Here is a 12255-nt window from a genome sequence, read left to right as displayed (position 1 = left end):
TTTTTTTTTTTTTTGGTAAGTTCTTTTTGGTTAAATTTGGCATAGTACCTGGTATTTCTTCAGGTATGAGGAGGGCACCTTCCTTTGTGTGTAAACCAGATATATATTTTTTTCCTTCATCAGAGTGAAAACTTTGCCATGGAGATGGGGAAGCAGCCCATAATATTTGAAAACCCGATGTATGCATCGAGGGACAGTGATGTGAAAGTGGTTCAGCCAACCCAGGTGAGAAGTCAGTCCTTTCTTTCAGGTGTTTCTGTGGTTGGATCTTGTTCTATTGAATAATACCCTCTTAGGGTTCTCCCAACCAGCCCTCGAATGGAAGGAAACACAGTGTTCCATTCTTCAGCTTGACTGTATGCAGTCACAGGACTGACCCAAGGATATGACACCAACTTGTTGCATAGTTGCTGGGGTTTAGCAACCATTCTTGGGGTGCTGACCAAGAGCCTTTTCATTCTGAGTGGCCAGAGCAAGAATTAGGAGTCCATTCAGGGGCTTGGCAAGCAGTGCCTGGCACACACAGGCTCTCTGTAAATATTTGTGAAATGAACAAGTGAATGATTGTCAGGTCATTATGTAGAGATTTTTGGGACTGGATACACTCTCTGGGTTCTTATTGGTATCACATGGGTGTTATTTGAGGTGATATCCCCATGGTTTTCTGAAAAGTACAAAAGTCTCCAGAATTAATAGGCAGATCTCTCAAGTTTCCTTTGGTGCAGCCCTAATACTCACTCTTCTTTAAGAGGACCAGGGAGATGACATAGGTGTGTAGATGAAGGGAAAGAACTTCTCATTGGATCTGGATCAGTAGCTACCACACCACTTCTCAGGCCTGTCAGCTATTAGCCTGTCCTTTCTTTGTCGGAACAACTAGCCTTTGTGAAATATGGTTTCATTGTTAATACCTAAACTTCTTTTGAAATCATAAGATGTTACCTTTTAAATATGGAAGTGTTTATTTTATGAATAACTTCCCTAAGATCAGAAATAGTTGCATCTTGAAAACATTTTGCCTGATCCTTTGATATCCGGATAGCGAAATCTAATCACACGATAAAATAGATGTGACATCTCGTTTGGCATTTTCACCTGAAATAAAATGAGGCCATGTTTACGAACATACCCACTTTCGAGCAGAGATGAAACAGTGAATGTAAAAATACAGGAAAAAGAGTGAATTGTTTTGCCTTGTAATTTGTTAATTATATGTTCATAGTAATTTGGGTTTAAGAGGGAACTTCGGAATCACATGAATGTTAACAGAAAAATATCTAGAAGGGTATTAATTCCATTATGCCTCTTGTTTCAAACATTCAGCTTCTTAAAAGCAGTTCTCTCAGATTATTAATTTTACCCTAAATATCCAGAGATAAGATTCTCAGTTCTCTGATGAGTGTGGGAATAATTCATGCTGTTGCTCTAGGATTTGGTTGCCAATATACAACCAGAGCTGTTTATCTAAAAATATGGTCAAGAGTGGGAATAACGGAGCACAGAGAACACAATAAAATTGTTATTACTAGGTGAGAGTGTGACCATGATGTGTGTGTTTGCCTCCCAGGATTAGGGCATGACATAGATGACATAGTGATTGGTGCTCCTGATTTTGGGGAGATGGGAATGGTGTTTAGTCCCGGGCCATGGGATTAGTCTCATATAAGAAAAATAGTGCCTGGCCATGTCTGTGGAAAAGCAAGGCAGTAAAGAGAACCAAAGAGTTGATGAGAAACTTCACAGCCAAGACTCTTTCAGAACTGGATAATGTCCTTTAATATGCACACAGGTGACGGTATCTGGAAACGTGGATAACCAGAACTATGGAAGTCCCATAAACCCTTCTGAAATAGCTCTGGACACAAAGCCGACTTCCCCCANTAAACCCTTCTGAAATAGCTCCGGACACAAAGCCGACTTCCCCCAGTGCTGATGGAACTCAGGTAACAGTGGCTGCCTACTGAAATGATGTGGGATTTGCAAAGGGCATAGGAATTGCTGGGTTTACTAATGCTAGGGGAAACTAGGGAGACCATGCTAGGCTCAGGGACCCAAGATACGTAGGCAGTTAATAAAGATAACTTTTTAAAAAATAATAAATTGAAAAACTTTCCAGTAACTAAAGCCACATTTCTCGCTTTGATTGAGATAGGGATGATATTCCTTGTGATATGGGAGACCATACAGAAAGGAAGGGCCACAGACTTCTGGATCTAGGCTCTTCCATCCAGGAGGTGCTCGATTTTCGAGAATGACTTAGTAAGAAGAAAGAGTTCACTGTGTCAAGTATACATGCAGAAGACCCGTTCCTTTTTTAAGTAATGCAATTTTTCTATAGTGTACATCTTCGTTCCCTGAATAATGTCCTGTGTTCCTAGCTTTACTGCTATTACCTGTATTCACCACGAGATGGCACTAACTTGTACTCTCTTCATCTATCCATCTATCCACCCACCCAACCAACATTTTTGCCCTTAGTGTGCCAGGCACAGTGTTTAGCACTGGAGAGTAAAAGAAAAAAGACCACTAATGGAATTTCTCTGTCATGCCTTCAGGCAATTTGAAATTTTTAGGCTATTTGGTCTACAGAGAGAAATTCAATAAATAAATTTGATATAAAATTCTGTGTTAATGTATAATCTGTCACTAGTTTTAATGGATACATATGAAGCTAAATAAGATCTAGCCGTCTGATTCTGGCAGACTGTTTAACCTCTGGGTTCTGGAGTCTTTTTCTTGGGGGTACTGTTGGCATATGAAGGGAGATAGTGCTTTGTGGTACAAAACTTTGTGTATTGCAGGACATTTTTGTATTCGTGGCCCCTGTCCACCAAGTGTCAGTAGTGTCTCCCCCAGTGCATGGTGGCCCCAGAAATGATCCTCCACTCTGCCTCTCCGCACATTCCCGATTGAGAACACAAGGATCTGAATGTCTCACTTCTCAGGTTTTATGACTTCTTCTGTAAAGTAATGTAAAAAAACAAATCCAAGGGTAGTTAAAAATCTGACCATTTACACAATCCTTATTTCTCAGATTGCATAATCTATATGCATAATTTCTATCTGCAGAGTTAACTTGGAAGTCATGTTGGATTTTCAGCACCTCAGATATTGGTTCCCGTTCAGCTTGTTTGGATCAAAATAAAAGTTGAACTAAATTCATGCTAATGAGGGGCGCCTGGGTGGCTAAATCGGTTAAGCCTCCGACTCTTGTTTTTGGCTCAGGTCATGATCTCAGGGTCTTGAGATCAAGCCCTGAGTTGGACTCCAGTGTCAGGCTCCATGCCCAGCATGGAGCCTACTTAAGATCCTCTCTCTCCATCTCTTCTCCTCCCTTCACCCCCGCACTCACTCCCTCTCTAAAAAAATAAAATAAAATAATGATGCTAATGTAGAGCCCATTAAACTGTCTTCCTTTTTATATTTCATGTACTAATTCCTTCTTCTCCTGAGACACACACACACACACACACACACAAACCAGACACCTACAAATGTTGTATTAGAAAGGAATTTTCAGTTTCATATTTTTCAAGGGACTGAATTTTTTTCTTTAGGTTACATTTGAAAGTGGATTTTGGAGATTAATTTTCCACAGACACCAAAATACTTGAGTGTCACAATGTCGTGTGACTCCTTAAGTCTGACTCAACCCCAAGGCAGTGCCAGATTTACTTTATATTCTATTCTCCACTTAGTTACTTAATTTTTTTCAGTCCATTTCAAGTCTAGTGATTGTCTTCGCTAGACAGAGTCTCTCCCCGCCTGAGCAGGAAGGGGAATGTGGTGGGGCTGCTGCAGCCTCTGACCTGCGCATCTGTCATCAGAAACAAAATGAACACTGGAAGACTTTTCAAGTGAGCGTAGATCTTCACCCGTCATAGTCCCTTTCTTTCTCATCTTCATCTTCGCTGTATGTCGGCTCTTCCTCTTACTTTTTTTTTTCTTTTTATCGGTTGAGGCTGAGACCATCTGAGTCTGTTCTGCATGGTGTATCTAGCGATCTCCCTGTATCTGTTGTCTCCTGGGCGCTGAGAAAGCAGCCAGTGTGGCTTAAAGCCGTAGAGGCATGTGGTTAGGGTCTCTCTAGGTTAACGTTAATGTGCCGAAGAGGCTCACAAATCTTTCGTCAGCAGATCGGCTCAAAGGACTCAATTCTAGGAACATGAATTCCTGTGACTCAGTTCCATCATTTTCCAACAGTCAGGTTGAGATGCACCGGATTTCCCGAGGAGATAGAAATGAAAATCACCACAGCTGCTCTTGTTAGTAATTGCTTCACTCCAAGTAACACATTCCGGAGGCGGAAGTGGAAGCGTCCTGAGGCCAGGCTCTTGACCTGAGCGTGTTCGTCTTTCTCTTGGTGGTGGTCATGTCTGGAGCAGGTGCTCACTTATATGTGGATTACAGTGATGAACGGTTTTCTGTGATCACGTGCCCCCCACTCCTTCACGTATCGGCCCCCTACTTTCACAGAGCAAGAGATACCCCTAAACGTACGGGCTGCCTTAACTACCTGCTGGGGTAGGATAGCTGTTCTCTTGCTTTCTCTTTCCTTGCCTCCTTCCATCTGACAGCCAGAGCTGTGTCCAGCGCTGGCACTGTGCGCAGCTTTTCAGCAAGACCTGGGCGACCCACCATCGTCTACGGTGATTTCTCTTTGGGTTCTTCAGTCTATGGGCCTCGGAGTCCTGTAATCGTTGCCCACTCTTCCACCCACAATTCAGTTATATGAGCTTGCTGTGACTCCGTTTCCTCATCTGTAACATAAGAGCACCTGCCTCACAGAGCTGCCAGAAAGAGAAATTGGGAAACTTGTAGACTAACCCCTGATACCCAGTAAACTCTCAATAAATGCTAATTTTTGTTATCACCATGGCTATTTTGATTACAGGAGGAAATGATGAAGGGAGAAGGGATATGCTTGCGTTGACCAAGGATCAAGACACCATTTTAGGAAATGGGAGTTACAATCTGGCTTTTTCCTTACATTTTTGGCAGCCCACGAAGAAATCTCTTGCCTCTGTCAGAGCTTCTCGATTCTAGAGGCACAGGTTCTGTCAACTATACATGTCAAGTCAAGGAAATGTTATAAAATTTATTAGATGAAAAGAGCCCAGAGACTTTTCAGTTTCAGTTTGGGAACCATCTGAGGAGGACCTGAACAATTTACCCAAGGGGCAGGTCACACGGTCCCAGGTCCAAATTTGCTTTGTCCTTTACTAAGAAGACATTTTAAAACTTCTGTGAGGGGAACAAATCCACGGGAAAAAAAATTCCATTACTGAAGGTTGTCTGTTTTCCCCTTTTTCATTTAGGCAACAAAATGGAATATCTTCAAACGAAAACTGAAACCAACCACCAACTTTGAAAATCCAATCTACGCGGAGGTAATTGTTGACCATTTGTCTTAGCACAGGCATTCGGCGTTCTTCCTTAACAATCACTTGCTTGGCTGCATGGGATGTACACTCAGACTATTCTGAGCAAATTGGCAAAGATTGGTTTTCTTCACACGAAACTCTTTCTAGACCTGCTGGGGGAATAAATGGCTGATACGTGTTCCATTGTGGTCTTAGATGGAGAATGAACAGAAGGAGAGCCCGGCTGTGGCTCCGCCTCCAGCGCAGTCTGTCCCGGCTAAAAGCTCCCCGAGAGGCCCGGTGCCGACCTACACTGCAACAGAAGACACTTTCACAGACACCGCGAACCTGGTGAGAGAAGACTCGGAGGTATAGCTATGCCAGCTATGGAGGGAATAATTAGAAACCCACTTTTGCACAGATATTTTTTACAAACAGATGAAGAGAAAGTTAACATTCAGTACTTTATTAAAAAATATATATTTTTTTCCCCGGTTCGCCTATAGTTGGGAGTATCCGCGGAAACTCTGCCTTGTGTGTCTTTTTTTTTTTACTTATGCCATCTCCTATTTTTACAAGTAATTATCACAATGTACTATATGTATATCTTTGCACTGAAGCTATTTGAAGGTAATTCTATAAATATATTGTACATTTGTAAATTTTGGAAAGATTATCACATCATTAAATTTGCTGATAAAAGTATCTGCTGAATTGGTTGGTGATCATTACAGTAAATGATCCAACAAGGAAAGGAATTGACTTGGGGCCTTTAGCCGTGCCTAAAGAAGGGGTACCGCCCCTAGTCCCTATAGGATTATCCTGGAAGGAAATCCAGGCCCCACTCTTGGGTCCAGTTTTTATACCTCGGCACTTAGTTCATGTTCAACATCACCTGTAACCTGATCAGTAGGCCCATTGATAGAGGCTGCCATGTGTTGTACGGACATCTGGATCTGACTGTAGCCGCCTCAGAAAATGCAGAAAACCAATTCAGTGTCACCCTTCTGCGTGTTTGTGCTGCCAGAACGCTTTCACGTGCGTTACCTCTCTAGCTGCCAAGTCAACATTTGTATTTGCGACGTCTGGGAGAAAGTCGCGTGTCATAAGCCCCAGTGTCCTACAAAGGGTTTATTACCTAATCGAATAAACTCTTTGGCCTGATTTCCGTCCTTCCTGGCCTCTCAGGCGGTTACCTGCCCCGGACACTGGAGCTCGACCACTGAATTACTAAAACCAAATCTGTGCCTTCATCAAGTTGGTGCAAACAAATACCAGTTGAGCAAAGCCTCAGCTGGGTTTTCGTTTCTGTGTGTGAAAATATCATTATAATGACTATTTATTTCCTCAGTTGGACATGAATAGAAAGGGAAACCGTTCTTCTTGAGCCTTTTTTTAAGGTCCTTTTGGCTAACTCGTACATTTGTATTGGAGTGTCCTGTAGAGCCTAGATTTTTCTTTTGAATAGTGGGTGTAGTCTCCACAATGGGAACCATGGCAGGAATATACAGTTTCCATACTACGTAGCATTTCTGGCTCTCTGTGCTAATATTGCACATTTTTAAAACCATGAATGAATGGATGGACGGGTGGATGGATGGATGGATGGAATATGTACTACTGATTATTTTATTACTGAGTTCTCAAAAATATTTGTCGCTCATATTTTGGGAGCTTATTATAATTTTTTTTTGAAATGTACTTTGATTAGAAAAGCAAATGGAAATGATGCTGCTGAGAAATTTCTAATAAATGTGTATTTTATCAGACTTCTCCGGTGTGCTTCTTAAGACCAGCTCATGGGTCAGTTGTATTTGTTGCGCGGAGAGCTTGGTTGGGGCTTTGAGTGCTAGGCCGCCTGAGAGCTAGGGGTGCCTCAGGTTCTGGGGGAGGGGGAGGAATTCACAGCACACCCAGCCCTGACTGGCCTGGTGGGGGGAATTAATCCCAGAGAGGAGTCATCGCCTAAGGTTCCCACCTGCACTGTGGGTGAGCAGCCCCCTTCATTGCCTTTCAAAGTCAATTTCCACCTCCTCTTTTCCTTCCTTATATTCTGGGCCCTGAGCCAGGTCCCCTTCTCAGATCTAATTGTGTTCCAGAGCTCAGTGAGAGTACCCACTGCTGAGGGATCTCAGAGCTCCTCATGCTGAACTGGACGGAAGAGCAGTGAGGATGGTCGCAGCTGGAGAGAGTTTTGTTCCAAATTGGAATTCAAGCTTCAGTGGGGTGTATTTGGATGCATTAACTCGGGGACGGCAGCATCAGCCAACAGAAAGTGTGAATACAAGCATAAAAGGAAGTCAAGAGAACCTGCGCTTGGAGATGCTTGTAATTTCCAGCTTTGGTATTTGTCTTGGGCATTATGCTCGATATGAAGTGGGTCTTGAGAATTTCTTTTATGAGAATTCATTTTCTGCTCCGCTTCATTTCTGGGTGTACCCCAGAAAGGAATCAGAGATCCTACTAGTGCCTTCGGGAAGTCAGCGTGCTCTGGCCCTCCCGTCGCCCCTCCTGCTAGGCTCTCCTGGTGCCTGGTTCTGACCCTGCCTCCCTCTCTCCAGCCCGGGCAGCTGTTTGGAAGTTCTGCCGGTGTGGGAGCACGCCGGGGGCAGGACACTGTTTACAGGGCTGAAGTTGATGTTACTCATCATTTCGTCACAGGAAGCAGGGGCCGTTTTACTAGCGGGCATGTCCTCTACTGTACGAGATCACAACCATGGCAGGTGTAGCCACAGAAAGCTGTCAGATCATACTGGTCACCTGTTTTTAGGGTTTTCCAGTAAGTTTTTTTTACTATTTGCTCACTCTTCACTCACTCGCTCACTCACCCTTTGTTCGGTCAGCACTCAGTTGCAGACAAAGGGATGCAAAGACCATGGGTTTCAGGAAAATATGTGAGAGGAGGACTTTAAATTGATCACTCCATCAAGTTATTTTTTCTCTGAAACAGGAAAAGACCACGATTTGATTTTTGAGGTGGAGTATCTCAGGGTGGCTCAAAGACCTTGGAGAACTAGGTAGGCTCTGGGGTGAGGGAGGGTTCTGAGGAAGCCGGTTGGAGATGCACAAGCTTTCCCAGGTGTTGGAAAGAGCCCGGGCCTGCAGCCTGGAGCCCTGGGCTGCCCTTGACCAGTCATCCCGCTTTCCCCCTGTACTCATGGTGGTCACAAGCCATACGTCCTGATGGGGTACTATGTAACCATGTGTTTCCTTTCAGAAAGCTCCCTTAAGAGCATAAAGCATAAAATGGCTTTCTTCACATCTGCGATTTGCTTTGAAATAAACCAGCGTGGGTGCTGGGGAGAGAGTGAGGAACAGAATGGAGATGCAAAAAGACTGGCGATGAGACAGTACTTGTTGAAGCTGGGCATTGGGTCCATGAGGTTTATCATACTATCCTCTCTATTCCTGTGTATGTCTCAAACTTTCCTGAATGAGCTAGGAACTCAGCTCCTTCAGCTGTACTTGCTGTCCTCTCCAAATAATACACGTTCACGAACTGTCACCATAGGACCCAGTGTTCAGGCAGCAGGGATGGGAATACTAACAGCTTGTGGAACATGAATGTGGCAGGTTCGGTTCTGAGTACTTCATGTGTTTTATCTCATTTCACCCTCACAGCAGTCCTATGAGGTAGACACTATTATGCCCATTTTTCAGATGAGGCACAGAGTGGTTGAACGCCTTTCCCAAAGTCACACAGCTGATAAGTGGCAGGGCTAGAATCCAAACCCAGCTCTGTCTCTAGAGCTGTGGCCACTTCGCCCAGGTGTCTGTTCATGTTGTGTCCATGATATTCTGGAATTAGTGATAAGAAACAAAGCAAACAGGTCTCTAGAAACTACTAGCTGTCATTGAGTCCCACTTAGATAACAACATTGCCAGTTACTTGAGTGCTGTTCCCCCCGCCTATGCAGACCAGAGACAAGGGGCACATCTTTCTGGTTCTTTAATAACTAGTGTCCCCTAATGACAGTCATTTGTCAGGAGGATAGTTTCCTAGCCAATGCTTTCATCACGGGGCTTGGCCATGCTCCTGCTGTGAATCTTAGCCCCAGAGGCTGCTTCTATAAAACTGTGGGAGTCCGATGTGTAATGTGTGTAAAGAATGTATTCAGCCCACTGCCTGGCACAGAGTAAGCCGTCCAGTATAGCCATGCTTATGGTTGTTTATTGAGTGGAGGGGAGTGGAAGAGGTTTTTTTGGGTTTTTTTTAAAGAATTTATTCATTTATTAGAGAGAGCACACATTAACCAGGGGTGGGGAGGGTACAGGCAGAGGGAGACTGTCACGGGACTCGATCCCAGAACCCTGGGACCATGACCTGAGCCGAGGCAGATGCCCAACTGACTGAGCCACCCAGGTGCCCGGAAAGAGAATTTTTTAGAAAGGAAATATATTTTTAAAAGCTCGATGGGTGATTTTAATGTGCAGCCAGCATTAGAACTACTGATTTAAGTAGAAGTGGCTGATCTTTAATTTTTAAATTTTTTTTTGTTTTAAAAGATAGGTATGTATGTATGTATTCATTTATTTATTTAGAGAGCGAGCTGGGGGAGGGGTAGAGAGAGAGGGAGAGAGAGAATCTCAAAGCAGACTCCGACACAGGGCTCGATCTCACAACCCTGAGACCACGACCTAAGTCAAAATCAAGAGTTGGACGCTTAACTGACTGAGCCACACAGTCATCCTTAAATTTTTTTTTTAATAAAGAATGTTATGCGGGTGTTCAAGATTTTATCTGGGCCTTTGGAAGAATGCACATAATCATCTGTAATGAGGCTGGAGTGGAGATGATAAATTTGGGGTCTCATTTTATTGTTATTTAGATGTAATAAGACAATTAATATCTGTGGGCATGAAAGATGGGAAAACCAAGTCTGAGAAAGGTCAAGTGCATATGCAGGTTACAATGTTCAGAGCCACATTTCTTGGTCCAGCAAGGCAGGGGTGGGGCCTTCCACAAAATTCCCAGTGTCCAGCACCCAGACCTTCACTGCTTGAAGAACAAGTTGATGTGGAAATGTATTCTTTTACCCCCTTACATGTTTCCAGACTTAGCTCCAAGGGACTTTTTTTTTCTTTCTTTTTTTTAAAATAGACTTTGTTTTTTTTTTTAACATTTTATTTACTTATTTGACACAGAGAGAGAGAGAGAGAGAGCACAAGCAGGGGGAGCAGCAGGCAGAGGCAGAGGGAGAAGCAGGCTGAGCCCAATGCTGGGCCCGATCCCACGACCCTGAGATCATGACCTGAGCTGAGGCTTAAACGACTGAGCCACTCAGGCGCCCCTTCAAGGGACTTTCTTTCATGATGTTCTATTCGTTAGTTTTCCTCAGCCCTGTTGTGGCTGTAACTCCTCAGGAGTTCTCTTAGGGGCCAGGGATCGGGACACTTCAGGAAGTCCTGAGCCTTGACACGATGACTCTATCACCTCAAGTCAGGTAGGACGTGGTGTATTTCCAAGGNTGTTCTATTCGTTAGTTTTCCTCAGCCCTGTTGTGGCTGTAACTCCTCAGGAGTTCTCTTAGGGGCCAGGGAACGGGACACTTCAGGAAGTCCTGAGCCTTGACACGATGACTCTCCACCTCAAGTCAGGTAGGACGTGGTGTATTTCCAAGAGAGCGATTGTATATTTACTGCTTCTAGGTTTCCATTTATTGAGTTTTCACGGTTCTAGTTTTGGGCAACTTCTAAGAATAAAGCATTTCAGAGCGATACTTCAGTTTTTTTAAGATAAGTGACCTTGAGTTTTTCTTGGCACAAAGATTTGCTGCCATTTTCTGAACCTTAAAGCGACCAAATGCGTTGGGTGGAGGGCAGTGGACACTTTTTTTTGCAGCAGAAACACACAGTATGAAGGTAGCACTGGGACTTTTGGTTGTGGGGGGTGTGTGTCAGTTTATCTGTCTTTGATCCTTGTCGAGGGCCTCACGTATAGGCCTGACACAGACCTCAGTCACACTGGAGACACGGAAGCTCTGACTAATTGGCCATGTGACTGTGGGTAAGTCTTTTCGCCTCCCAGCTGATTAGTAGCTTTCTCTGGGAAGTGAAGGGGCTGGACACAGTTCTCTGAGTTCTTTAGCTTTCAAGTGCCGTGGTTTCAATGATTTATCAGTACTTGAGCCTTCATGTGGAGTTGAGTTCATTTCAAACTCACTGCAGCTGTTCCAGTAAGTTCTAAGCTTGTTACAGCCACTTCAAAGAAGGCAGATTTAATAACAGTGTCTTAATTTTTACCTTCAAATGCTGCCTCTCTCTCTAGGTGAGCTATCAAAGAGATGAATTGTAGAATCCTTTTTTTTTTTTTAAGTATCTGAAAGCCTGCCTGTCAATTTCAGAGCTGAAAGTTGCCCCGAGGGGTTCTTTTCTGCAGGAAACTCCTGCCATCTTTTATACATCCAAAGCTGCAGGGGCCTTTCATGGGACCTTGGGCCCCTGCCGAATTTCCTAAGGCACATGAAGGGACCCTAGCCAGAGTGAGGCTGCTGGCGGAGCAGGCAGCCCCCTGGGAAGAACCGGTGGCATCCTGCTGACTTCTGAGGAGATTCAAGGCCGATGGGTGGTCTCTGGATTAAAGAACAGATGAACCTGCGAGTAAAGTAAATGAATCACATGGTTTCCATTCTTTGAAAGTTAAACTTGAATTTATTTTTTAATTGTGGTAAAATATACACGACAAAATTTTAAACTTGAATTTGTAATCATCAATCTGGCATCTGGGGGGCCTTGTTTTTGTTTTCCAAGATGGCCTTAGAAGGCTGTCTATAATGTCTGAAAATCACTGAGCCATGATACTTGCTTCTGTTTCGTGTTGGAACCCATGAAAAGATGGCAAGAGACATAGCTCAGCCCAGTTCGGCCCAGGGGAAATGCTCTAGGCAGCAAT

The 12255-nt window shown here is 43.9% G+C and overlaps 1 protein-coding gene across 1 annotated transcript in view; it reads left to right on the top strand.

Annotated features, from left to right (window-relative positions):
* Positions 1–5803, top strand: part of LRP2 (LDL receptor related protein 2) — a 193680-nt gene extending 187877 nt beyond the window's left edge. The window contains 4 exon segments of the mRNA XM_034642228.1: positions 1790–1857; positions 1904–1943; positions 5319–5390; positions 5580–5803. Coding sequence (XP_034498119.1) covers positions 1790–1857; positions 1904–1943; positions 5319–5390; positions 5580–5738 — 339 coding nt within the window. The 3' untranslated portion in view covers positions 5739–5803.
* The last annotated feature ends 6452 nt before the right edge of the window (positions 5804–12255 follow it).

Source organism: Ailuropoda melanoleuca, chromosome 2, assembly GCF_002007445.2.
Source record: "Ailuropoda melanoleuca isolate Jingjing chromosome 2, ASM200744v2, whole genome shotgun sequence".
Lineage (NCBI taxonomy): Eukaryota > Metazoa > Chordata > Mammalia > Carnivora > Ursidae > Ailuropoda > Ailuropoda melanoleuca.
This window is presented reverse-complemented; position numbering and strand designations above follow the sequence as displayed.